At 44.9% G+C, this 26,667-nt stretch overlaps 1 protein-coding gene across 7 annotated transcripts in view; it reads left to right on the top strand.

The window, feature by feature from the left end:
* The window catches only part of ZFR (zinc finger RNA binding protein), a 705,458-nt gene that overhangs the window by 546,069 nt on the left and 132,722 nt on the right, over positions 1-26,667 (top strand). For 6 of the 7 annotated variants that reach the window (XM_078674904.1, XM_078674908.1, XM_078674906.1 and 3 more), the window contains 3 exons: positions 17,347-17,488; positions 20,761-20,858; positions 21,642-21,737. In XM_078674904.1, the coding sequence (XP_078531030.1) occupies positions 17,347-17,488; positions 20,761-20,858; positions 21,642-21,737 (336 nt within the window). Of the gene's footprint in view, positions 1-17,346; positions 17,489-20,760; positions 20,859-21,641; positions 21,738-26,667 lie in introns of those variants that run through there. The other variant, XM_078674910.1, reaches the window with a different exon arrangement.

The raw sequence follows: 26,667 nt of genomic DNA, 5'->3' as shown, positions 1-26,667 counted from the left end.
CGTGGAAAGTGGCTTTTTTAGTGGCTATTACATCACTCAGAAGAGTTAGTGAGCTGCAAGCCCTAACTATTCAGGAGCCATTCATACAAATCCACGCAAATAGGGTTGTGCTACGTACAAACCCTAAATTTATGCCAAAGGTGGTATCCCAGTTCCACATCAATCAAACAATTGAACTGCCAGTGTTCTTCCCAAATCCAGATTCAGTGGCAGAAAGAGCTCTACATACACTAGACGTCAAAAGAGCTCTCCTGTACTATATAGACAGGACAAAACAATTCAGGAAAACTAAGCAACTGTTTGTTGCCTTTTCACCACAGCATAAAGGCAACCCCATTTCCAAATCAGGTATAGCCAGATGGATTAAGTGCATCCAAATTTGTTATCAGAAAGCTAAACGCACATTAACAGTTCTCCCAAGAGCGCATTCAACACGCAAGTTAGGGGCATCCATGGCTTTCCTAGGAAACATTCCTCTAGAAGAAATATGTAGAGCAGCCACATGGTCTACCATACATACCTTTACCAAACACTACTGTGTAGATGTACACTCCAAGCAGCTGTAGGACAGGCTCTTCTCAAAACTCTTTTTCAGACTGCTGCAGCTGGCACGGGCAACCACCGCTAAGGGGGAGACTGCTATACATTCTATGCATAGATATGAATTCAGCAGCCCACATACCTCGAACAGAATATGCTACTTACCAGTATGCATCTGTTCTTGGCATGTAGGGCTGCTGACATTCATATTGCCCGCCCTCCTCCCCGGTGCCTGTCGCAGCTGTAGCACTCAGAATTAATCTCTAGCATGGACATCACTTACTGTATCATACTCCATCTCTGCCACAATGGCGAAAAACAATCTGAGGATGGAGAGGATGCCCATGCGCACTGTAGTCCGGGGGAGGAGCCACCTATCTCGTGATACTTCGAAGACTCTTCCAGGACAACGATGTACAATCATCCGGACCCAACACTAGGCGGCGATCTATGCATAGATATGAATGTCAGCAGCCCTACATGCCAAGAACAGATGCATGCTGGTAAGTAGCATATTCCTCCTGCATCTTCAAAGATGCAAACTAGCTAACTAGCTAACTAACTATACTCTTCAATAAGACTACACCTCGCTGCTATAGCAGCATACCTTCAAAACAGGCAACACCTTTCACTGTTTAGAGTCCCAGCAATCAATGCCTTTATGGAGGGTCTTAAAAGGGTGATTCCTCCAAGACACCCACCTTCCCCAGTCTGGAACCTAAAGGTAGTACTTACCAGACTTATGGGACCTCCTTTCGAGCCTCTACATTCATGCGAACTGCAATTTCTAACGTGGAAGGTGGCATTCTTAATTGCCATTACCTCACTCAGGCGAGTTAGCGAGTTACAAGCACTAACAATTCAAGAACCCTTCATGCAAGTACATGCTAACAGGGTAGTTCTTAGAACAAACCCTAAATTTATGCCAAAAGTCATATCCAATTTCCATATTAATCAATCAATAGAACTGCCAGTGTTCTTCCAAAATCCACAGTCAGCTGAAAGAGCCCTACACACACTGGCTGTAAAGAGAGCTCTGCTTTATTATGTGGACAGAACGAAATCATTTAGGAAAACAAAGCAATTATTTGTTGCTTTTTCACCACAACATAAAGGAAATCTCATATCAAAGTCAGGAATAGCCAGATGGATAGTTAAATGCATTAAAATATGTTATCAAAAAGCTAAACCCACTTTTAACTGTCCCCCCAAGAGCACACACTCCGCGAAAAATGGGGGCATCCATGGCTTTCTTAGGAAATATTCCTCTTGAAGACATATGTAGAGCAGCCACATGGACTACCATACACACTTTCACAAAACACTAATGTGTAATCGTGCAAGCAAAGCAGCAAGCTGCTGTAGGCCAGGCTGTCCTCAAAACCCTCTTTAAAACTGCGGCAGCTGGCACAGGTAACCAGCGCTAGAGGAGATACTGCTATACAGTCTATGCACAGATATGAATTCAGCAGCCCACATGCCTCGAACGGAATATGCTACTTACCAGTATGCATCTGTATGTAGGGCTGCTGACATTCATATCGCCCGCCCTCCTCCCCGGTGCCTGTCGCAGCTGCAGCATTATCTTTTGCATGGCCATCTCTTACGTTACTATCTCCATCTCTGCCTCAATGGCGAAAAACAATCGGAGGATGGAGAAGATGCCCACATGCACTGTAGTCCAGGGGAGGAGTCACCTATCGCGTGATACTTCGAAGACACTTCCAGGACAACAAGGTGCAATCATCCGGACCCAACACTAGGCGGCGATCTATGCACAGATATGAATGTCAGCAGCCCTACATGCCAAGAACAGATGCATACTGGTAAGTAGCATATTCCTAATGTCACATAAAACCACTACCACACTTCCAATACTTAATGGAGTGGTAAGACACGCACCAGAAATATTTAAAGACTCAGTCAGGGTCAGGGTAATTAACCCCAGATTGGATAAGAAATATAAAGCGGCTCCCTCTGATCCTGCATACATTAAGGGGCAGTTGCCACTAGACTCTCTGGTAGTGTCAAATGCGAGAAAAAGAGCCAACTCTCAAACAAAAGGGGATGCTTCACCCCTGACAAAGAATCAAAGCTTTTAGATGCTTCAGGGAAACGCACACTATCACAAGCTGCCAATATATGAAGGATTGCTAACACTCAAGCTCTGTTAGCAAGATATGACAGAGTTCATTATGATGAGCTTGAGTCACTCATGCAACACCTGCCAGAACAATATAAGGCTAGGGCTGCTGATTTAATAGAAGAAGGAAAGGTTATAACTAATACCTCCATAAGATGCGCGCTAGACACTGCAGACACAGCATCTAGAGCAGTAAATACAGGGGTACTGTTGCGTAGGCATGCATGGCTAAGAATCTCTGGCTTCAAACCTGAAGTACAAGCCAGTATATTAAACCAGCAATTTGACCAACATCATCTGTGATCCTAGTGGATGAGAAGCTCACCCAACTAAAGAAAGATAACGAGACTGCAAGATCCATGGGGGCATTGCAGTTCAGAGGATCAAAGAGGGGCACCCCATCACGAAGACCTAATGGGAGGGGTGGAAACCAGCCAGGAACATCGCACCAGGCGTTCCAGCAGTCCCACCAGGTCGACACCCAGACACAGAAAGGGAAACAAAAGCAATAATGGCAGTACCAACAAAGAGGCCAGTCCTTTCGCGGGAGAGGGAATGGACGTGGACAGAATAGAAGAGGGGGGACAACAACCCACCTCTAAGTGACTTGGTCACGCTGCATGTGCCCACCCATGCAAAAACTCCCAGGGTGGAGCACGGATAGAACAACAAGGAGTTACGCGAGCTAAACATCTGTGAACATGTAACACCAGTGGGAGGAAGACTAAACCTTTTCTTCCAGGAGTGGAAGAAAATAACAGAGAGAGAACAGAGGGAGTATTGGGGCGTCCCGGGCGACATTCGGTGTACTCGCATCATACATTGGCGTGCCACCGTTACTTGTAGGGGGTAAGTACGCCGCGGCTTGGTACCGGGGAGGACATGACGAGTAAGTTCCGGAGTGGGAACCCTGCCTGTCTGGGTGTGCATCTCATCTGTGCGTCGGCCCGCCGTCCAGTAAGATAGCCATTGAAGTTGTGCCGCTAAAAAATAGGACTCGAAGGATGGGGCTCCTAGGCTTCCCTGAGTGGTAGGCAATTGTAGTGTCTTGAGTGCTATTCTGTGTCTGCTCGACCCCCAAATTAATGTTCCAAGAAGGGAGTTAAGGTCGCAAAAGAAGGGTTCGGGTGGGATCACCAGTAGGTTTGTGAAGTGGTACAATAGCCGGGGCAGCATTATCATTTTAGCCAAAGCCACTAGACCAATCGGGGCCAACAGGAGTCTGTTCCAGAATCCGACGCTGACCTAAAAGTGCCCTGCAATGGTTGCCCTCAAAGATATCGGCTGGGGAATGGTAAAGACGTATCCCGAGATACCGGGGAGCTTCCGTACTCCAGGACACCCTCTGAGTTCCCATCCAAATGTCGCGAGGAGGTAAATTCGGATGGAAGGGGTATACCGTGGATTTGTCCCAGTTTACTTTGAGGCCGGAGGCGTCCGCGAATTCGGTGAGCGTCGCCCATATAGGTGTCAGGTCATCTGTAATGTCCCGTATATATATGAAGAGATCGTCGGCTTACATGGAGACGCTATGAGTGGCGTCCGCGATAGGGATGCCCCAGTGTATGCCCTCCTATCGTAGTCTTATAGCTAGTGGTTCGACCGCAAGGGTGAAAAGGAGGGGCGAGAGGGGGCAGCCTTGCCTCGTGCCCTTTCGTACCTCGAATTCCGTGGAAATGCGTCTCCCTAATCGGACCCGTGTGGTGAGTCCTGTGTATAGAAGTCGCATGTATGCCAGAAGGACGGGGCCGATGTTTATACGGTGTAAGACGGAGAATAGATACTGCCAGGTGAGGGTGTCGAAAGCCTTCTCAAGGTCCAGGATGAGACAGGCTGCGCGGGGGTTTGTGTCTTTCACCTGATCCTGCACGTGGAAGATGCGACGTATGTTCTGGGATGTGTTTCTGCCGGGTACGAACCCGCATTGGTCCGGGTGAACCAGGGGGCGTATTATTTGTATATATCTGTCGGCCAATATTTTCCCAAGAATTTTACAGTCGGTGGAGAGGTGTGTGATGGGACGATACGATTCCATGAGTTGTGGGTGTCGATGCAGCTTCAAGAAGGTTACAATTATAGATTCCCTAAGGGATTTGGGTAATACCTCTTGTTCGAGGGCCAGGACCAATAGGGAGGAAAAGGTCGTGTAATATTTCAGCAGGAGTCTGTCCAATCCAGGTGCCTTGTTACGGGCCAGGGCATGCAGTGCTTGGGTAATATCAGTGGACACTATCGCTGTGTCTAATGCTAGCTTATCTGATTTCGTGATTGTAGGCAGCGTTAGAGGATCGAGGAAATGGTCTATTAGAGACTGTGAGGGTGGGGTCGGAGTGCTGTATACCTTCTCATAATATTGTTGGAAAGCCAAAAGGATCTCGTCCTGGGAGCGCACCAGGGTGCCTCCAAGGTTAATAATTTCAGTGACCGGTTTAATGTCTGTGTCCTGCCGTGCCAGACATGCGAGCATCGTGCCCGTTTTATCCCTTTCTTTATGCATCCGGGTGGCATAAGCCCTGAAATTATACCTACGAAGGTCACTGCAGGCCGCTTGGTAATCTGTTTTGGCCTTGGCCGAAAGTGTCACCCGTTCCTCGGATAGGTCTTCTTGTTTAGTGGTTGTGGCGAGGTGCTGCTCCGCTTTTGCGAATGCCTGCTCTAATGTCCGTTGAACCCCTGTTATTTGCTTAATACACACTCCACGGGCCGCTACTTTGAACGCGTCCCATTCCACTAACACCGATGAAGCCGTGCCTGCATTGTGGGTGAAGAAGTCTTGTATGCTTTGCGCTTGGTCATGCTTAAATACCTGATCTGTTAGGCAGTCTTGGGGTAGACGCCAGGTAGTGATAGAGGGGTGTGGGGGTCTCCACCTTAGTCATAGTATATGAGCATCATGGTCCGATACGATCCTGCCCATATAGTCTGGACAAAACCTTGGGGAGAATCGGCGCGGAGCAGAGGAATCTGTCTAGGTTATGTGGGATGGAGTGAAATTAATAAATTCGGGAATGCGGGTGATGGAGTCGCCATGCATCTGTGAGGGCCCAGTGTGTGGTCCAAGCCCGACATTTCTCAGTTTGCTTGGGGGCAGGGGAGCGCAAGGGTGGGGGGTGTGAGCGGTCTAGGGCAATGTCCAGTGTACAATTGTAATCCCCGCCCAAGATCAAGGGGACAGCGGTAAATTGAGCTAGGATCCCCGTAAGATGGTCCCAAAATGTGTCCTGTTCCAGGTTGGGAGCGTAAATGCTACCTAAGAGGACCGCTTAGCCATCTAGGAGCCCCTCTAGTAAGGCGTATCTGCCTTCTTTGTCCACTACCCGTCTGAGTTCCTGGAAAGGAGTCCCTGGCCTAACCCAGATCAGGGCGCCGCGTGCATATGCCGAATAGGTCGTAGCACAGACTGTGCCACGCCATTTAGCTTGCAGTTTGCCTGCTTCAGTGCTAGTGAGGTGTGATTCCTGGAGGAACGCGATCCTGGCGTTTTGGCGTTCAATATATGAGTATGTGGTGTAGTGCTTCCTCGGTGTATGTAGGCCCCTGACATTGAGCGTGAGGATACTAATGTTGTGGGAAAAATACCGGATTGGTTGAGATGGAACGGTGAAATGACTTTCGGCAGAAACTTTGGATTTGTCTTGAGAACCACTTTATTATGATAAATATAAAATGTAAATGTAAATCCAGTACTTGTATAGCGCACGAATCACCCCCGAAGGGGTATCTCGGCGCTGGGGGCCTTTGGGAAGATTAAGCGAGCTATTGCCCAGAGGTGCATGGTGCTGGGCAGACAACACTTATCTAAGTGCAGTGATGCCATTAAGAGTATATGCTGCTGGGAAGTTGTCATTACGAACTCCACAGCACCATAATGGCTATACTGAAGACTGACAAGTTTGGTACCAAACTTCTCAGCATATTAAACCCGCACTGATACCAGTGTGGGATTTAATGTAAAATGCACCAGTGGGCATCTTAGAGATGCCCCCTGAAAACCTAACCTACAATCCACATCTGGCCTTAGTCGCTGCAGAGGCTGCCACACAGCAGACAAGTTGTTGGACCCCTGGGTGGAGAGCCCCCCGCTCTCCTGGGCCTGCAACAATGCATATCCTGGGCAAGGTGCTAGGTCTCCTCCCCCAGGATGGGCGGGGGGGGGGGGGGGGGGGCTTCAAAGGCACTTTAAAGAGTAAGGACACACCTGGCTTTAACCTCTGTTATACCTCTGGGGTTTGTGAACTCTATACACACTGTACCTTATTCTGGTCCTGTATATATAGAGCCACTTTCCCACAGGGTAGCAGTGATTAACCCCTTCGACGCTCAGGACGAGCTCAGCTTATCATGAGGTACGCCTCTCGTACGCTCATGACGAGCTGAGCTCGTCATGATCCACGGGTTTTTAAAAAAGTCAGCGCACAGCGGGGAAAATGCGCCCCACGCATGGAGTTAAAGCCTTTATAGAAGGACTAAAAAGTGTAATACCACCAAGAGCTCCACCTGCACCAGTATGGAACTTGAAAATAGTCCTTACAAGGCTAATGGGTCCACCTTTTGAACCAATGCACAAGTGTCAGCTACAGTTTCTGTCATGGAAGGTTGCTTTTCTTATTGCAATCACTTCCTTAAAGAGAGTTGGTAACTCCAGGCATTAATTATACAAGAGCCTTTCTTTTAACTTCACAAAGACAAAGTGTTTCTTCAAACCAATCCCAAATTTCTTCCGAGAGTGGTTTTTGCTTTTCACATCAATTTATCAGTTGAGTTACCAGTGTCCTTTCCTCAACCTGATTCTGTAGCAGAACGAGTTCTACACGCACTAGATGTTAGAGCTCTACTATAATATGTGGAAAGAAGAAAAGGTTTTCGTAAGACAAAACAGCTTTGTTGCTTTTCTTGCCACCACACAAAGGCAATCCCATTTCAAAATCAGGCATTGCAAGATGGATTGTGAAATGTATCCAAACATGTTCTGTGAAAGTGAAAAGAACCTTGACAATACACCCAAGAGCTCATGCCACCCGCAAAATAGGTGCTGCTATGGCATTCTTAGGGAATATTCCCCTAGCTGACTTCTGTAAAGCAGCAACATTGCCTACTCCGCACACATTAACCAAACACTATTGTGTAGATGTTTTAGCTTGCTGCCTCGCTTTTAGCGAGGCAGCAAGCTAATGTAGGCCAAGCAGTACTTAAAACGCTTTTTCAAACAACTGTAATAGCTACAGGTTAGTCACCGTTTTGGGAGTTTACTGTTGTATAGTCTATGGCTGCAAAGAATGTGATCTACAGCTCACATGCCTCGACTGGATAATGTTACTTACCCATTAAGCATCTGTTCTTGGCAAGTAGAGCTGCAGAATCCCAGATTCCCATGCACCCACCCGCCTACCCGGGTACCTATGGTCGTTGCTGTTTCTTACTTTACATTTACATTTAAACGCGTAGACTTCTCTATTCTACCTTTACTAACTCCATTCTCACCATCTGCGGGGAAAACAATCTAACAATGGAGTCGATGCCCATGCGCACTATCACCGAAAGGAGGAGGCACATACCTCGTGACTGTAAAGACTTCTTCAAAGAAAAACTACTTGGAAACATCCGGACCCAACACTAGATGGTGTCATGTCCTTTAGATTAGTTCTATCATGTACATACCGATTACATACATTGCGTCCCATCCACTCAACATAAGTATTACACAGGTGACCTTTTAACTGGTAGCTTACTTCTGTCTCTCCGACATCAGGCTCTTGGTACCATGTACCATATCTTAATCCCTGTACTTGACGTACACAAACATGTCCCCAGGCACAGTAGATTTATTCTGTACAAGGGTCACCACTTTTTTCATTCATTGCCAACAGCCAGCTATATATGACCATGTTTGTTTAGAAAATGATTGGAAGTGGATTAGCGCATGTTTTCAAAACATATCGATTCTAGAAAAACCCCGGAGTGACTACTTTAGCATAAGACTCTCACTCCCCCTTACGAGGCAGAGGAGAATTCCTTCCACACTGGACCGAGAGACTGCAGGCTGATCCTTAGACAGGCAGAGACCTGACTTCGCTTGCGAGGTGCCATCCTTGCAATCAGGTGAGGGGTTAGCACTTCCTCGGGGAATTCTTGGCTCCATTAGGACATATCTGATCTCTTACACAGACATGCTTCACCTACACCTCTAGGCTAGACACGGTTGGGTAGTATACGCATAGTAGGAGTATGCCAATGTTATTGTTTTATGTAATATGCTTTTATCAGGGATGTGAAATTCCTATAATTCAACGCCCGGGGCCTATTGTGTGGGTTCAAGGGCATCAAGTTTTCATGTATATTTTGTCCTTGGGACAAGTAGACCCAACCCCCAGCAGCACAAACCCTTTGGCTGCCAGTTTACAGTACCACATTATGACTCACATTGACATATTGCCTACAGTTAAAGTAATATTTGTGTCCATGTGTTAATGCTGATCAAACTGGTATTTATGGTTCATTAATGCAAAGCCTTTATTGTTAGGGTGAGTGCTCGAAGCAAATGTTGTAAGTTCAGAATGCACTACTGACAGTGGTTCCAGTATAAGAACGTATACACACGTTTTCAATGTTTAACAATATGAGGCTATGTATAATACTCCCAGAATGTGCTCTGATAAGATGAAAATATTTGCAGAAGCTTGAAAGCAAGATTGAGGATTCTTAGCTTTCAAAATAAAATGTTCCCAAAAAAAATCCTTAACATTTAGCTAAACTACTTTAAAATGTTAGGTGCCATTTCTTTGCAGCATCATTTACTAAAATGTGTTGCTGTATGCTAGTATTTCCCCAAAAATATTCACAATGAAAAATCAGTGTAACCAGTTTTTAATACGATTATGGTAAACATAAAAATAAACAAGCATTGGTAAAGGCAGTAATTGTTGGGTAGTCTTTTGGTTTTGTGAATGTGCGACTTGTTCTGGCATGGTATTGGTAAAATCTTGTTGGTGTGGGAGCTGCCGGACCTCACCATTATAACCAACATTGGCAAAAGCAAAAATTGTTTTTGTTCTCAAAAAGCACACATTGCCACAGTAGTTCTTGGTAGTGAACAAAACGACTGTGTCGATATGCACCGTGTGAAATAACTAAAGGCTGTCACTCACCGTGAAGCTAGCCGATAGTGAGAGAGAGAGAATTTTAATAAACACAAAACGTCATGGTTAACGCCGGACCAAATTAGGGGCCCAATTATTAAATAAAGTCTTGAAAGTGCACCCATGTCCTTGCATTAAGTGCTGATATACGGTTTTCGTGAATTCACAAGACTTTACAGAAGTAGGCCAGGAAATAGTACTCCTAGAAAATATTTTAGCATGAGCAAATATGCAGGTGTAGATTTGCTCATGCAAGTGTTTGCAAGTTCACTTTTCCTCCTTGGGCTTTGTTCCCAACCCTGGAAGAAGTTTTGTCTGCCATTGTTTGGAGTACATTTCCAACCTTTGTCCGTATAGGAAAAGGTAAGAGAAGAGTTGGTAAAAACCCTTAAAACATGCAAGTTAGTAGGTTTGCGCAGACTTGAAAGGGCATTCCACCCTGCAACTATTGCTTACAATTTCATTCAGACCCAGTATGTAGATCTGCGGGAACGTGGCACCTTAAGGGAAATGCTAGTATTCAACCCCTAGTAAGGAAGGAGCCCTGGCATAATCAGAGAGGCAATTTCAGAGCTCTTATACAATGAGATTTCTGCCATAATTTGTCGCCGCATTACATGGGACAAAAGGGATAAGTGGATTTTGTTACAGGACAAGTAGATTTTTAAAGCAACCTGCCCCATAGTCAAGTGGATATTTTATTAAATTCCACACCCCTGCTTTTTTCATTTTATTAGCACTATGATAGAAATGTATCTACTTTTACGATATTGGTACTAACGATTACCTTTGTCTGCTCTTGTCTTTTGATTGTCAAAGCCAACATGTTTCATACTAGACTGATGTGAGAAAGCGGCTCTATATATACTGGACAATCAGGCAGTACAGTGTGTATAGAGTCCACAAACCCCAAAGGTATAACAAGAGGTTAAAGTCAGAACTGACCTTACTCTCCAAAGTGGTAGCTTGGTCGAGCTGTAAGGCAGTACCAGAAGACAGTGTAAAGCATGTGTTGTACACACTCAGTCCAAAAACACAAAATAAAAGAAATAAAAATTAAAAAAAAGTACACAGTCAGCAAAAGGTTTCACACATTCAAGAACTAAACTGCCACAGCATTCCCGGAGTAATGTGTCATGTGAATGCTTTTGTGTGTGCGTCTGTGTGTGTATGAGGGGGTGTGCGCGGACGCGTGTGTGCGCGCCTGTGCGTGTATGAAACTGTTCACATTTTTTTGTGCTTGTGCGTGTGATGGTGTGGACATGTACTTGGGTGTTTTTGTACTAGAGCATGTGATTCTATGTGTGCTTGTGTTTGTGCGCGCAGATGTTTCTGTATGTGTGCCTATGTCTATGCGTGTGATGATGTGTGCATGTACTTGAGTGTTTTTGTACTAGAGCATGGAATTGTATGTTTGCTTGTGCGTGTGGATGTTTCTGTATGTGTGCTTGTGTGCGCCCTCTGTTCGCGTATGAGAGTGTGTGCGCACATTTGTGTGCTTGTGCATGTCTGCATGTGATGGTGTGTGTGTATGCATGTACTTGTTTGTACGGCCTTGGGTATTTTTGTTCCAGAGCTTGTGATTGTATGTGTGCTTGTGTTTTGGTAATCTCGGTTTGTGTGCTTGTGTGTGTGTGAGTGCATTTGTGTGTGCTTGTGCATGTCTGTGCATGTGATGGTGTTTGCGTGTGCATGTTCTTGGATGTTTTTGTACTAAAGCATGGGATTTTATGTGTGCTTGTGTTTTTGGATGTTTCTGTATATATGCTTGTGTGCGTGCGTCAGTGCGCATATGAGAGTGTGCGCTCACATTTGTGTGTGCTTGTGCATTTCTGCGCGTGTGATGGTGTGTCCACGCTGGATTTGTTACTGTCCGGCGGCCGCTGTCCTGTATATTGACTCAAACAGCCAGATGCCTGACCGTAGGATGGCCACCAGTGTAGAATACAGTCCCCTGCCTGACCCCAAGATGGCTTCCATAGTGGTTTCCTCCACGTTGTTTTACGTCCCTGGGACAACAATTGGACATTGACCAGACCTTGAACCTATCCCCTAACCTGCTTACACATCAGGACTTGGAACCTACGGAACTTACCCTAGACTGTGGAGACCAAGCGATTTGGCTGATGCCCGGTGGAGCTACCATATAGCTAAAGAGGAGATGGGTTGTGGACTCCCCGTCGTCAACTACCCAGCCGGACCTTGGGCAGATTTTCCCCTCGTCTCTATGTTCTATCTTTCTCCTACCCCATACCCTTACCCCTCCTTGCTCCATTCACCTTGTCCCCTATGTTCTTTAAATGCTTTTCTTGATACTTATGTAACTTGCAACATTATTGTTCCTCATGTAAAGCGCTCTGATTCCTCAGGTCTAGCCAGCGCTATATAATAACTCATTAATTAAATATGTTCCCATTTAGCACTCTTTCTCTCTTTGTCTACTTCCCTAGCTCCTATCACCTCTCCCCTGAATCTCTCACCTTGCCTGCTAGTATGCCTAGCCCCCTGTACTCTGTGACCTTAGACTAAGTACTCCTTCTCCCCTTGTTGGGGGAAAGATCCAATATTTATACTCTGGAGTCTCAGCGAACCCGCTGAGAGAGTCCACTGTGCCTAGGGAGCCACTCAAAGCTGAGCTATGGTATGGCACCCCTTGCCAAAGCACTCCCTCTCTCATTTTTGGGGAGGGATCCAGTATGTAGGCCTTGGAGTCTCAGAGACCCCTCTGAGAGAGTCCACTGCGTAAAGGGAGCATCCCGCAACAGAGCTAGGGAAGCTATACCGCTTCCCCTGGGATCACAGCTTACTGGACTTTTGACGTTGCTTTGACTCGTCTACCGGTTTGTGTCCCCGTTCGCCCTTCCCCTCCTCTTTCCATGCAGTATCCTTCACCCTCCCCTTCCCCTTTCCCGCCTTCATTACCTGTCTACTTCCCAGCTTCTACCCCATCCCTTGAATCTTTCCCCTTGCCTGCTTTTCCCCTTACGTATATGTGCTTATTGTTTAATCTCAACCTTACTAGTAACTGTGTTGCCATACTCTAATAACTGTGGAACCTTTGTAACAATGTAACCTGTAACTATGATCTGATGCTCATTTAAAGCGCTCTGATACCTCCGGGTCTAGCCAGCGCTATATAAAACCTTTAAAATAAATAAAATAAAATAAATAAAAATTATATCCTCAGATATAGTTGTTTTATTTTTAGAACCAATAGTTATAAAATATACTTTTCGAGGTACGAGTACTCTCATGTAAATACTTTGCAGAGGAGCAATAAGTTTGTACACAAAATAATTACAGGATAGCTAATAAGCAATACAGTTCTGAAACACACTCTAGCATTGAGCTCAATGGGTTTTTCATAGGAAAGTACAGTTGATTACGTTATGGATTACGTTGGTAGCTCCAGGACTAGATCTTAGATTCAGTCCTTGGGTCTAAGCTGAAACCAGATTAGCAAAAACGTTTTAGTTACTGTGATGAATTTTCCTGAATATAAAGCGGTTTTAAAAGTTCACACTTAGAAACTTTTCAAGATGATTATGACAATGTTATCCAATGAGAGGAAATTCAGGTTACAGGTAAAGTACGATCGCGTTACTTTTGTAACCCAGCACTAGTCTCCTAGGGCCAGCACTGTGGGCTTAACTCAAAACAGGTAGGTAATTGCGTTTCAGTATATCGTACGATTTTTAAAGAATATTTGCAGTTTTCAAAGGGAGACAGAAGAAATTTCATAGAAAAACAGACAATGGGTTCCTATGGAGAAAATACAGGTTACTAGTAAACCCGCTAGGGATTACTTTTGCGGTTCAGTACTGGGCTGTAAGGTTCAGTACTGGCTTATCCCCTGATCACAGGTGAGTATTTTCAAATTCGGATTTGAAAGTTTTCAAAACTTCACACTTTTCGAGTCAAAATGGGTCAATGTTATCCAATGGCAGGTAAGTGAATTACCGGTTTCCAGGTGAGTACTTTATTGGTGGAGTTAGGGTTCTGGGCGTAGACTCTGGGGTCCCCCAGGGTCAGGTGAGGACAGTTCAGTCCCAGAGGCACAGGGGCAGCCCGGTGCAGTGGTGGGTAGGCCCAATGTTATCCAATGAGGGAAAGGGGGCCTTCGGTTGGTGGCTGCTGGCTAGCAGGCCACGCGGCTCTGGGAGCTGGGCTCCTGGTCACTTGCTCTGGGCAAGGGATGAAGTAGGATAGGGAAAAGAGGTCACAGCCAGCGGCACTCGGGCGGCTGGGTGCAGGGTGCTTTTGAGCCGTCGGGCGCTCAATATTATCCAATGAGGATCTTGAAAAAGGAACAAAGGCTGCAGGCTCGGGACGGTGACTCTCCAGGGGCGACCAGCACTTCGAGAGGTAAGTTAAGATCTTGGAGCACAGGTAGGTACCCCAAAGGGAGGCACAGGGGGCCACGGGGCGCCGGGTGCAGGGGTGTCTTCGGGGGTCGGAAAAGCTTACCCTCGGCTGGTCGCGGTTGGGGTGGCCCCTGGTTCTGAGTCTGCAGGCATCGGCTGGTTCGTCGAGGAGGGTCTTTGGGCAGTGGACATCGAGTCCCAGTCGCCGGGGAGACGTCCTCGTGGTCTTGGTTCGGGTTGGCCCTGCCCGGGCTCGGCTGGTGCAGAGTGGTCTGGTCCTTCCTGGTGAGCACCAGGTGGGTTGTTGCAGCAGAGCCTCTGCTGATGGGAGTCCCAATCTTCGAGAGGGTCAAGGCAGGCAGGTCGTTTGGGTGTCCCAAGGTTGCTGTCCGCGGAGGTCGCAGGGATTAGGCAGGAGCAGGTTCCAGGCTCAACAGGCCGGTAGGGCTGGGGCCAAGTCAGTTGTTTTTGTCCTGTTGTTAGCAGCTGCGCAGCGTGTCTTCTTCTTCTTGATCTTCTTTCTTCTTTTGATATCGGGATCTCAGGAAGGAAGGTTCAGGGAGACCCTAAATACTACATTTAGATTTGTTACAGGTAGGGCAGGGTCAGGGACAAATGGGTCCCTGTCCTGGGGTGAGGACACCCCCTAGCCTGCTCCTCTCCTGTGGGAGGGGGTTAGGAGCCTAGCTGGGATTGGGCAGGACTCCCCATCTACAAGATGGCCGGAGCCCGGGGTCGTGCTTCACCTTGCCTCCTGCACCTGAGGGGTGGAGTTGGCACAGGTTGGCACACCCCACTTCCTGGCGTAGTTTTTCCTGCCAGTCTTCCCGCCAGAGTGGAGTTAGGACTGGTGGGGGGCTGGTTGCTGGGTACAGCAAATGGTCTGGAGAAGCTCTCAGAGGCGGTATGCCTTTGAAGCTTTCCCCTGTCCATCCTGGGGGAGGAGACATATCGCCTCGCCCAGGATGTGTTTTGTTGCAGGTCCAGCAACATGTCTGCTGTGTGGCAGCCTCTGCAGCCACTCAGCCCAGACGTGAATTGTAGGTTCGGGTTTTGGAGGGCATCTCTGAGATGCCCTCTCGTGCATGTTACATTAAATCCCATACTGGCATCAGTGTGGGTTTAATATGCTGAGAAGTTTGATCCCAAACTTGTCGGTCTTCAGTGTAGCCATTATGGTGCTGTGGAGTTCGTAATAACAACCACCTAGCACCATATACTCTTAAATGGCATCACTGCACTTACAGTGCCCAGGAATGGCCCTTGGTATTTTAGGGGCACAGGGCTCATGAACCTGTGCCCTCACCTCTGGCATAGGGCACCCAGCCATGTCGACTCTTATTTTAGTGCTGTACTTAGGCACTCAGCCTGCAAAGGCAGTGTGTGGGTGCCAGGGTACAGGGCCACTGAGGGTGGCACAATCAGTGCTGCAGCCCTCAGGGGTCTTCTCTGGTCACCATGCCTTGGGTACCAAGGTACCATTTACTAGGGGCTGACAGGCGGCCAGAGATGCCAATTGGGTATTTTGTTTCAGCATAGTTTTTAGGGAAGGAACACAGGCCCTGGGTACCTGATTGGCGGGGACCCAGGGCACACTCAGTCTAAGCACATCAGCAGTTCAGAAAAAATGTGGGGGCATACCAAATCAAGAAAGATGGCACTTTCTCACAACTGACGCTTGACCAATAAATAATTACTGAAACCATTTCAATCGTCATTCTATGTATGTCTGAGAAAAGTATGCACGAGTGACTGAACGAAAGATACCATATTGTTTCCACTATACCTGAGGAATCTAGGTTGTCCTGTTCAGTGGTTGCCAGAAACTATCTACTGCTCTGTAGCTTACAGAGGGGTGATAGTGGCACCGTACAGCTAGCTGGTCTAACGGCTGACTCATCCTGTGGAGTCAGCAGTTAGGTTTGGGGGGAGGGGTCCTAGGAACTACACACCAATGGCAGGAGTATGCAAACCTTGTGAATCTACAGCTCTACATGCCAAGAACAGATGCTTACTGGCTAAGTATCATTGTCCTTCTCTCCATAGACATACATTGACTGTTTGTCCTTAAAAAATGTTCTAAGTGTTGAATTGATTTATATGAAACATCGTTACGTTAAAACGTTACGTTACGTTAATACGTTAAATACCGCGCACGTTCACCAACGGTTTCATGGCGCTCAAAAACTACACTGTGCAAAACTGATTTTACTTACCTTCTTTCTAGGAAATGTCCAGGTGTGATTTCTAGGCATATCACACGGAGTAGAAAAAGTAACTTTAAAAAGTTAACCCGAAAAGTAATTTCGACATTTTGACTTACCTGTATTTCAATCAACTGTATTTAAACCTGCATTCAATTGTAAAACCCTGCATAAAATTTTGCAAAGCATTTATTTCAATCAATCAATGATCACTTTATTTCGGTCAAAAGACTATAAAAGTGCAAATAAAATACATACAAAGCACAATTCATTTTAAAACAATAAATAGTGAGAATTTATTGAACTTACCTGGGCCAGGCTTTGCTTGTTTCTAGAAATAAAATAACTGAAAAATATTTTTATACAAATCAAATTGGTCTGAGTTCAGTCTTTGAGTTTTTGACATTATTTGCTGATTGAGTGTCTACATCAAATGCACTACCCTCTGATAAAGCCTTTCTGCTCGCCCACGCTACCACAAATAGAGAGTAAGGTGCTATCTACTTTTACCTCTGCTTACCTGTGGGGTCCACTGGACTCTGTGCACTCTATACCTCATTTTGGTATAGTATCAACAGAGCCAGCTTTCTCCACTATAGTTGGAGTCTCCAGTCCGACACCTAAGGTCCAGGGTTACCTTCACCTAAGTGTGAAGGAGCTCATGAACGAAGTGTAACTTTCAGGATAAAGGTAATTTTATTTATCCTTTGATCTCTGGTGTTGGTATCCAAAATGTACAATCATAATTCTGGTGGTGTGTGTATGAGATAATAATCATTTTCAATGTAAAGAAATATTGCAGAATCTCAATTGTAAGTTAAAATGTATATTGTCTGAAGAATTCATCTGTCTAGTAAACGTTTTGAACATCCTTACCTTACTGATATTTTGACTGTTAGACATTCATTTGCCACAAGTTTCCTACGCTTTCTATAATTTAACTGTTTTCGTTCTACTAGGTAATAAGCCCAGAGAAGTATGAAATTAAATGTGATGTACCAGAAGCAGCAATCCTTCTCAGCTCTTGTGTTGAACCAAAAATGCAAGTTATCATCACGCTGACATCTCCGGTCATTAGGGAAGAGAACATGAAGGATGGAGGTTGGGAAAATACTAGCGCAATGTTCATTTTTGTTTGGTTATACCAGTTTTAAGATTGAGTCCTGAAAGTCAACATGCTGGCACAATATCTCTTTACTCTGCTTCCTTATTTGATGCAAAGTACACACTATCAGTCAGTTTGTTTCATTTGAATGTTCTTTTTTCTTTTCATCTAAATGGGCATCATTTTTTCCAACACGCCAAGTGCAGTTATTTAGAAAACCAAAGAGGAAATATATAACAAATATCCGCAGGTATATTTTACAAATACAGCTACACTCTGGAAAGATAAAACTGCTACTTTGAAGTTAATAATTGGTTTTCTAGGTAACTTAACTTGTGGAAAGTATAAAACATTGTAGGGGCTTTTATATGGAACTACGTTTGAAAACATTTGGTTCTCCAAGGTTGCTTCCCACTCATATGTCCTCTACTGACAAAACGAGAGTGACCCTTTCTAATTTTCTGTTAATAAATTAAGTATTCTCTCGGAGGAGTACACGATAAATACATGCCTAGTTATTGAAATAGACGTGGAGCATTTCGGTCTGTTTGCATCTACATAATGCAATGATTATAGTGCCAGCAGGGTTGCTCTAGGGTCTAGTCTGCAATACGTTGCACACCTTTAAATCAGTGACCGCATGATCAATGTCTACGGTATGTCTGGTGTATGGGTCAGACAAAGGTACTTTGTTTCCATACATACTATTTTCTTGGCTGGAATTAGTACATTGATTTGACTGGCCTAAAGTAGGTAGGTCATTTTAACTACCACATATTTTTCTAAGTGATGTGTTTAGGATAAAAACGATAAATCTCATGTCTGGAATAGCACCATGTAGTAAATCTAATGTTGCCTATCAAATGATTTTAATATGTCGTCCATGTGTGAAATGGAAACATTTCATTAGTATATCAATTGGCTTTTATTGTTTAATTTCTTCCTGAAAGTCAGAAGTGTTTCCTTGCATCCTACACTTTGACAAGAGAGATGTATTGTTTTGGGGGTATGGTCCCTTTACAGAAGCTATTGGGGGTCTGTATTTGAGTGGCTAAATTGCCCTAAAATTTAAAGGTGGTGTGACTCATTTAAAAACAACTTCAGAATCCATAGCAATTATACTGGTTCTGAATGAAATTGTCGCCTGACTTTCACAAGAAACACATTCTTGTAGATGTTCTAGTGTATATATGTATTTAAATATATAAACTGAACGTCATACCCACCAAATGGAAACAAGTGTGTTTTTCTCTGACCCTAAAATAATTTGGAGTCCTTGATTTGAGAACTCCCCTTAGGGAAAGTAGGAACGAGTGTATAGCCATCGCTCTAAAGACACGGAGCTATAAAATGGTTGTGCAGGAAAGATACTTGCTGAAGCCAATCATTTTGTTGAACATCTTAACTGCAAATTATTGTACCAAACTCTACCTTCAGCTTCTTGGTGAAAAATAGTGTTACTTTTCTCACAGTTTAACAAATATGTATGTATTTCTCTTGCTGCAGTTCCTAATGCTCTGTGTCTTATTATTTACGGTCTACACCTGCCTTTGGGGGAGTCATGTTTTTTTTCTTTTTAATTTTAGGTTGTTTAGGAAGGCTTTGCTTGAAAATTTGGTGCAGTAAAAATAACATATTTATAGCATCTAGTAGAACTTGGCTGTAATACTCGATTGAATGAATGGTTCCAAGTTCAGAACAAAAACCGAGAGCTTTAAAAAACAAACTGTGATCTAATGAAATTCTGAAATCATTGCTAGCACAGTAGTTTTGCTCTGCAATATTGTGCATTTGACAGACACTGACGTTTCTCAATTAACATGGAATTTGCTATGTTCAAAGTGCTTTAACCCTTGCTAGGGAATGACGTTTCTCCCAGCAAGACAAATGTGTGTTGTTTATTTTTTTTATTTTATCCATAGCGTCTCACCACCTGTTCAAAGCCTTCTGGTAGAGTGATTTGAATCCTGTCAGGGACTGCTGCCAAGACATCGGAAGGATTTTTGACCAGGGTTTTCAAAAGCTCATTGTCACACCTGCCATATTGGTTTAGGAGGGGTTTTGGTTGCATAGTCCTAGCATTTGCTGTCCCTTTTCCCCCTTTAATTTTGTCTGTCTCTTTTTCTTCTAGATTTCAGCTGTTTTCACACTAGCTTGATAAAAGTTAACTGGATAATCTAGCGATTGTCTGATTGTAGATGCGGAACTCCATATACCTGTTAACTTTTTATCTACAAAGTGTGAATACAGCGTATCTTTCAACTAGTGATTAACCCCTTATATACTGATTATTTTACTTAACAGTTAAGTAGGGCAATCGATTCTGCATATGTTGTGTAAAATTTCGTTTTATTTTAGGGTATAGGTATTTAGGTTATGTATTTGGTTTCAGTCGGGTAGCTTTTAAGGGGTTAATCCACAAATTCAAAAGGGTGCAAAAATCCACAGCTCAAATTTTACTGTCTTTTCTCTCAAAAAAAAATCTTATTGAACAAAGTTTTGCAAAGAATTGCAATAGGTGTCGTGGCATTTCAATACCATGTGGTGGATGCAGTGTGGATACACATTTCAGTACTTTGATTGCTCTTTACATGCATTTTAAACACCTTTGTAGTGTCCTGTTAGTTGTTTGGAAAAACTCAATCTAATTCGAGGAAAGCCGCTCTGGCGTGGTTACTTATTGGTAGTGCAGGACTTCACAGAAATCACGTTATAGTGCCTTCTTTGCCTGCGTTTATAGTGGGTGGGCAGGATTAGGACTTAAGTCTTCAGTTGCCACTGTACAGTGATTGTACTACAATGAGGAACTCTGTTGGGCTGACACCCCAAAACTTTTCCTTTTTGTAGTACATGTAAACATTAAAAAAAATGCACCGCCACCTATTTGCACATTTGTATCCTACCTCACCCAAGTGGATTTTTGTTGGCCCTCTGTCTTGTGTTCTCTGTGCTTGTGCACTATGGCCAACCATCCTTCCTTTTAGATACTTTTGCCATCTTTCATTCCTTGGAGAAATAGTTTCAGCACCTGCTGTACTGTTAAAATGATTTGGATAAAAATTTGTTGTAATGCTCTTGAGCTGCATATCGAGCTCTGGTTGTAATTCAGAGGGACTTTGTTGCACGGAAGTCTTTTTTTGGTCTGCTGTTCGCAAAATGATAAACTAGTAAATGGCATGTGTGACATTGCAGCTGTTTTAGGAAGTGTCTTGCTCACCTGGTCAAACACCCATTCCTCACTGCACTTTGCCAATTCAATCCATTTTAGATGTAACCTCGGGTATGGTGAAAGACCCACCGGACGTCTTGGACAGGCAAAAATGCCTTGACGCTCTGGCTGCTCTACGCCACGCTAAGTGGTTCCAGGTTCGGAACATCATTTTACTTTCTTCTTGTAGCCTTATGAGAGATAAGTTAATTTGCAATATGAATGCTTAATTTACACTCAAGTGTATCGGTGGTAATAATTAAAATTTGAATGACCAAAAACATGTTGACAGTTAAGTTTTGTAGATCTGCTGTAAGCAGCTCGTGCCAATTTGACTTTTTCCTGGTCGTTGAATACATGTTAATTTATAGGCTGGCTCACATTTGATGTCTACCTCATAAAATGTGCTGTGAATCTGTAATGTTCCATAAGGCTGCAGAGTAACTTTGCTTTTATGAATGGAATATGTGTGGACAGCTTTTTGTTGTGCTTCTGATTTCTTTTACTGTTTCTTTCAACAGTGTATAGGGAATGAAAGATAAGATGCAACTGTTTGGTTACGGTGACTTTGTTCTCTGGCAAAGACACTGTGTGAAAACCAAACACCTGTTATCAACCTTTCAGTCTCTATACATTTTTATTATTTTCACCACTTTTTTTCTAATATAGATGGATTTTTTTTCTTTCAATGAAATCCAAGTCAAAGTCGACAAATGATCAAGTAAAAAGATGCTTGTTTATTTTGTATACTTTGACTTTTTACCTGCTTTGGATACTAACACTGGTATACATTGCTGCTGTGGCAGCTTGTGCTTAAATTTTCTCTCATTTGTTTGTTGTATTTGAGCTTCAGTTGAGTAATGGTGTTTTAGCTTTTCAAAGAGTCCTTATTTGGTTTCCATTCTTAATATTAATTGATCTGATTTTGTATTGCACTTAAGGCTAGAGCAAATGGTCTGCAGTCCTGTGTGATTATCATCCGTATTATTCGTGACCTCTGCCTACGGGTTCCAACGTGGTCCGACTTCCCAAGCTGGGTAAGTAAACTTGTTATTGGCCGTTAATTGAACTGTTGCCACAAGCCAGTTTAAAAAGGTAATTCATCTTTTTGTGTTGATAAAACCACTTCCAGCTTCCGCATTTACCAACTAGCTGTATTCACGCTGCCTGATTGAGAACTCAACATGTACCTGGAAGAAATCTCATCTGCAACCCCAGCATCAGTTACCAGCCAGGGGGGCCCTGATCTGGGTAAGGGCGGGGTGCCCTTTCAGTGCATGCGGCAGATAGTTGACCCTGAGGGGAGGTTTGTTGTTTTATCTGGCCGGTTGGATGGCAGAGATATTGAACTGTAAAGCCTATATGCATCTAACACAGAGCAGCCAGCCTTCCTGTTGCAGCTTCCTAGAACTATGGCCTCAGAACTGACTGGATCAATAGTATTGGGGGTAACTTTAATTGTATTACAGATATTGGTCTAGACCATTTGCACCCTTCACTCCCTGACGCTCCTATACATAAACTATCAGAGATGCACCAACAGTGGCAGCAGCGATGGGGACTGGTAGATTCCTGGAGGGCCCAACACCCTGGGGATAGGGATTACTCCTTTTTCTCTGCAATGCACAAGTTCCATGTCTGCTTAGATGCTATACTATGTTCCCCTGATGTGCATGAGGGGGTGCAAACCAGTGAATATCTTACTAGAACAATTTCAGACCATAACCCAGTATTGTTAGGGCTGATGTGGTCTCGCGCATGGCCCAAAATACCTACCTGGTGCTTGCAACCTGAAGCACTGGAGGACCAGGTCTTCCACGTGGCAGTGAGCACCACTATTGGACAATACTACTTAGAAAATGCGACAAGCTTACTTCTAGAGTAGGACGCCTTTAAATCGGTCATCCGGAGGCGTTTTATCTCTGAGATGGTGGGAACACTGAAGGTGCTCTTGCAAGACATACAGGTGATAGATCAACGACTCCGGGAGATTGAGAAGGAAAGGTCTGAAAGAGGAGACAAACAGGGGGAGCTATTGGAAGCTACGGAAGCAATGGCCGCGCAGGTGGAACACCCACGTTGCTTTGATTATAAAAAAATATATATTACTGAAGCCCACACTGAGAGGGACAAATCTGGGGCCCTACTGGCTTGGCTGGCCAACCTGGCTAGGATGAGTACAGTAATATTAGCGCTCAAGGGGCAAAGAGGGAAGACCTGCTACAGACAGCAGGACATAAATTACCTGTTTCTGGATTACTGTACTGATCTGTACAGGAGCAGACTGCCGGACAGACGAGGGCCTAGACAAGTTCATACGAGACGTGGAGCTTCTGGGACTGGAGGAGGAAGGAGCGGACAGCCTAGGTCGAGACATAGAGATAGGCTAGGTGAGATGGGCTATTAACATGGCCAGGGATAAGACACCAGTGACAGATGGGCTGCCGGTAGAATTCTACTCAACACACGTTGAGTTATTAGCTCCTAAGCTGGAAGACCTATACAACTGAGCGAAGCAGGGGCGACATCTTCCTGAATCGACGAGAGAAGCGGTCATCATCCCGCTACTTAAACCGTGGAAGCTGGCATGGGACAGAAAGGCATACCGACCGCTCTCCATACTTAATTTAGATTACAAGATCCTCAGCCGCATCCTGGCCACCCGCCTCCTCCCTCAAATGATGACATTGATACACAGAGACCAGGCGAGCTTCATCACCACCAGAAATACGGCACTGAATGTTCGGCATCTCCTACATGTGTTGGAGGCGGACTCCTATCTGAAGGAAGAGGCGACTGTATTCGATGTAGACATTGAAAAGGCATTTGATAGTCTTGAATGGCCTTATCTATTCCAAGTGATGTGGAAATTCAGACTGGGGGATGAGTTTGTGGGATGGACGGCTCTCCTTTACAAAGAATCCACTGCCAGATTCAAGACGGGAGGGCTGATATCGGACGCCTGTAAAGTTGTCCAGGGACAAGACCGGGATGCCCACTCTCTCCTCTCGTTTACCCTGGCTATGGAGCCGCTGGCAGCTCGTGCTAGAACAGGTCGGCACTATCTGGACTGAAGGTGTCTGGGCAGATGCACCATATTGTACTATATGCAGATGACTTATTGATGATCCTGGCAGACACGAGAGAAGCACTTTGTGGGGCTAAGGAGCTACTGCATACCCTCTGAAGAGTGGCGGGTCTCAGGGTAAACTGGGCGAAGTCGTGCCTCTTCCCTACCAAGATGAATAGAGTCGGCCCTCAAGAGAAAGGAGTGAAGTGAGAGGACCGCTGTTTGACATATCTAGGCACACAAATATACCATGCTCAAGGGAATCTATTAGAGAGCAACATAGGGAGAACTCTAAGGGGAACAAAAAGTAGCTTGGACTTCTGGTGGACCCTCCCATTGTCGGTGGACGGCCGGGTTGCCCTCCTAAAAATGGTGACACTGCAGAAGCTTTTGTATTATTTTGGGACATTACCAGTTGGGTACAGGCTTGACTATTTACCCAACTTAAGACAATGGTCTTGGGGTTCCTATGGGTGACTGGTAGATGAAGAGTAGCGCTTAACACCCTTATGAGCCCAAGATCGGAGGGAGGTTCGAGGCCTATTATCTTGCGGCACAATTACAGTGGCTCACAAGTGGGTCGGAGGACAACTTAGGGGGATATAAAGTCAGGGAGATGGCATCCTGAACCTAAGACTGCTATTACAAGTAATACTGAGGCTCTCCATACGGGACCACACTATTACCTCTGAATTAAAAACAGTGCGCACATGCTGGAATAGGAGTTTGGGAAGAGCACGGATCAAATGCCCTTATGCCCCAGAAATCCCACTGGCTGTATGCGAGGCACTGGCCCATGGAGGAGACTGGCGTAGATTGGAGGCCTGAGGGGAGCTGGGATTATCCACAATGGGAGATTTATATGAAGAAAGTACAATGATTTAATTTAATGACCTCCTGGAGAGATACGACCTGCCAGGCGTGGATTTCTTATTACATTCCGCCCTCACAATGGCTATACGGTAGCATTGGCAGGGGGTCTTGCAGAGCCACATGCGTCAGCGGGGTTTCAATATATGGCGACTGCAGCGGGTACCTTTAAAGCGGTCATATGCCTCTATAGGCGCATAACATACTAAACACTCTTGCCTCTGACTAAGCTGCGTCAAAAATGGGAGGCAGATCTGGGTGGGGCCGTAGCAGAAAAAGCATGGGGGGGGGGGGGGACTAGTGGAAAGAGCGTAGAAGAGTACTAGGAATGCTAGGTTCCAATTAGTACATTTCTATGTATTGCACAGAGTGTACCTTACCCCGGGTAAGATTAACAAATACTTTCCTACACAAACAGCTGCTGGCCTACGTTGCAATATGGAAGGAGCAGAATTCATGCATATGTTCTGGGATTGCCCGATGCTGGGAAACTTCTGGGAAGGGATAACCGCATCATTGGCTGATGTGACCGATAGAGAGATAGTTGTATCACCGAAATATTGCTTATTGCACTGGTTCCCCCACATAGCCAGGAATAAGGTAACAAGCAAGTTTTTGGATCTGGGATTGGTTTTAGCTAAGAGAGACCTCACCATGCATTGGAAAGTGAGAGGGGGCCCTAGCACAGCCACATAGCAAAAAGAAGATATTGGAAATAGCCAGGGCATGGACCGCATTAGTGTAACTACTAAAGAATCCAAATGGTGAGATAGATGAAGACCTAGTAGAGGAAGCCCCTGAAGATGATGGTTGAACTCCACACCTTAAATCAAGAGATATGCCGAATATTAGTACAAATAAACCGATGCAGCTGACCGTCCAGCGATGTAGAATTATAATGGCGGATAGAGGAGTGCAGACTAGGGTACCCTGGATATAGAAGGGTATGAGTCTGATTGTATGTGACACTCCTGGGGGGAGGGAACAGATGGGGGGGGCTTGTTGTGGGTGGGTGATGTAGAATAGTGACCAATTGAAGAGGACTTTACGGGCCAAAGATGTGTTTTGTTATATTCATTTGCAGGGGGCAGAGGGAATGGGGGCTTGGCCCACTGATACGATACTCCAGATTGATTCAGTGAGTAACAGAAAGTTACTGGAAGAAACTCCTGACTAAATGTAAATTGTATCCAGAAGTCCTCATTTGGAAGCTTGCATAAAACCCAATAAAGTTTGATTAAAAAAATAAATAGATGCACAAAAAGCTCTGGCCTATCCCAATCCGGCCAGAATCCGCAACATTCAAATTATACTTTCCCAGTTCCAGCCTCAACACTTAATGCCCGCTCAGTGTTCATGCAGTTACTGGGAATGATGGCGTCTTGCATCCTAATAGTCACTCATGCAAGACTTCAAATGTGTCCTTCAGGAATGCTTAGCACGTCAGTGAAATTAGTCTCTGGGTCAGTTATCAGATCTAGTTTTGGTGGACTGCCGCACTCATCGCTCTCTGCAGTGGTGGAATCCACGAAACCTTTCCAAAGGGCTGCCCTTCATCCACCTGGTTCCACAGACAGTGTTAACGGACGCATCACTCACTGGTTGGGGAGCTCATCTCTGAACTCACACAATTCAGGGCATGTGGAACCTGCAGCAAAAACAGCTTCACATAAATCATCTAGAGCTTCTAGCTATATTTCTAGCGCTCAAAGCCTTTCAAATTCACCTGGTACGCAAAACTTTCCTGATACGCACAGACAACATGACAGCAATGTATTACATACAGAAACTGGGGGGACACACTCTCCAACTGTCTCAATTAGCACAGACCAGCTGAAGGGGGGGGCCATACGTCACAACATGTATCTCCTTGCAAAACACCTTAGGAGGAGATAATCAAATTGGGTATTTGCTCAGCAGACAGAGATAATAGATCCACGAGTGCGAACTCCCACTCAAGTTCTCCTCCCGTTCTTTCAGATGTGGAGCTTCCCAGACATAGACCTGTTAGCCACACACCAAAATGT

This window comes from Lissotriton helveticus, chromosome 2_1, assembly GCF_964261635.1.
Source record: "Lissotriton helveticus chromosome 2_1, aLisHel1.1, whole genome shotgun sequence".
NCBI lineage: Eukaryota > Metazoa > Chordata > Amphibia > Caudata > Salamandridae > Lissotriton > Lissotriton helveticus.
Note: the sequence above shows the minus strand (reverse complement) of the source record. Positions and strands in the feature narration are given on the sequence as shown.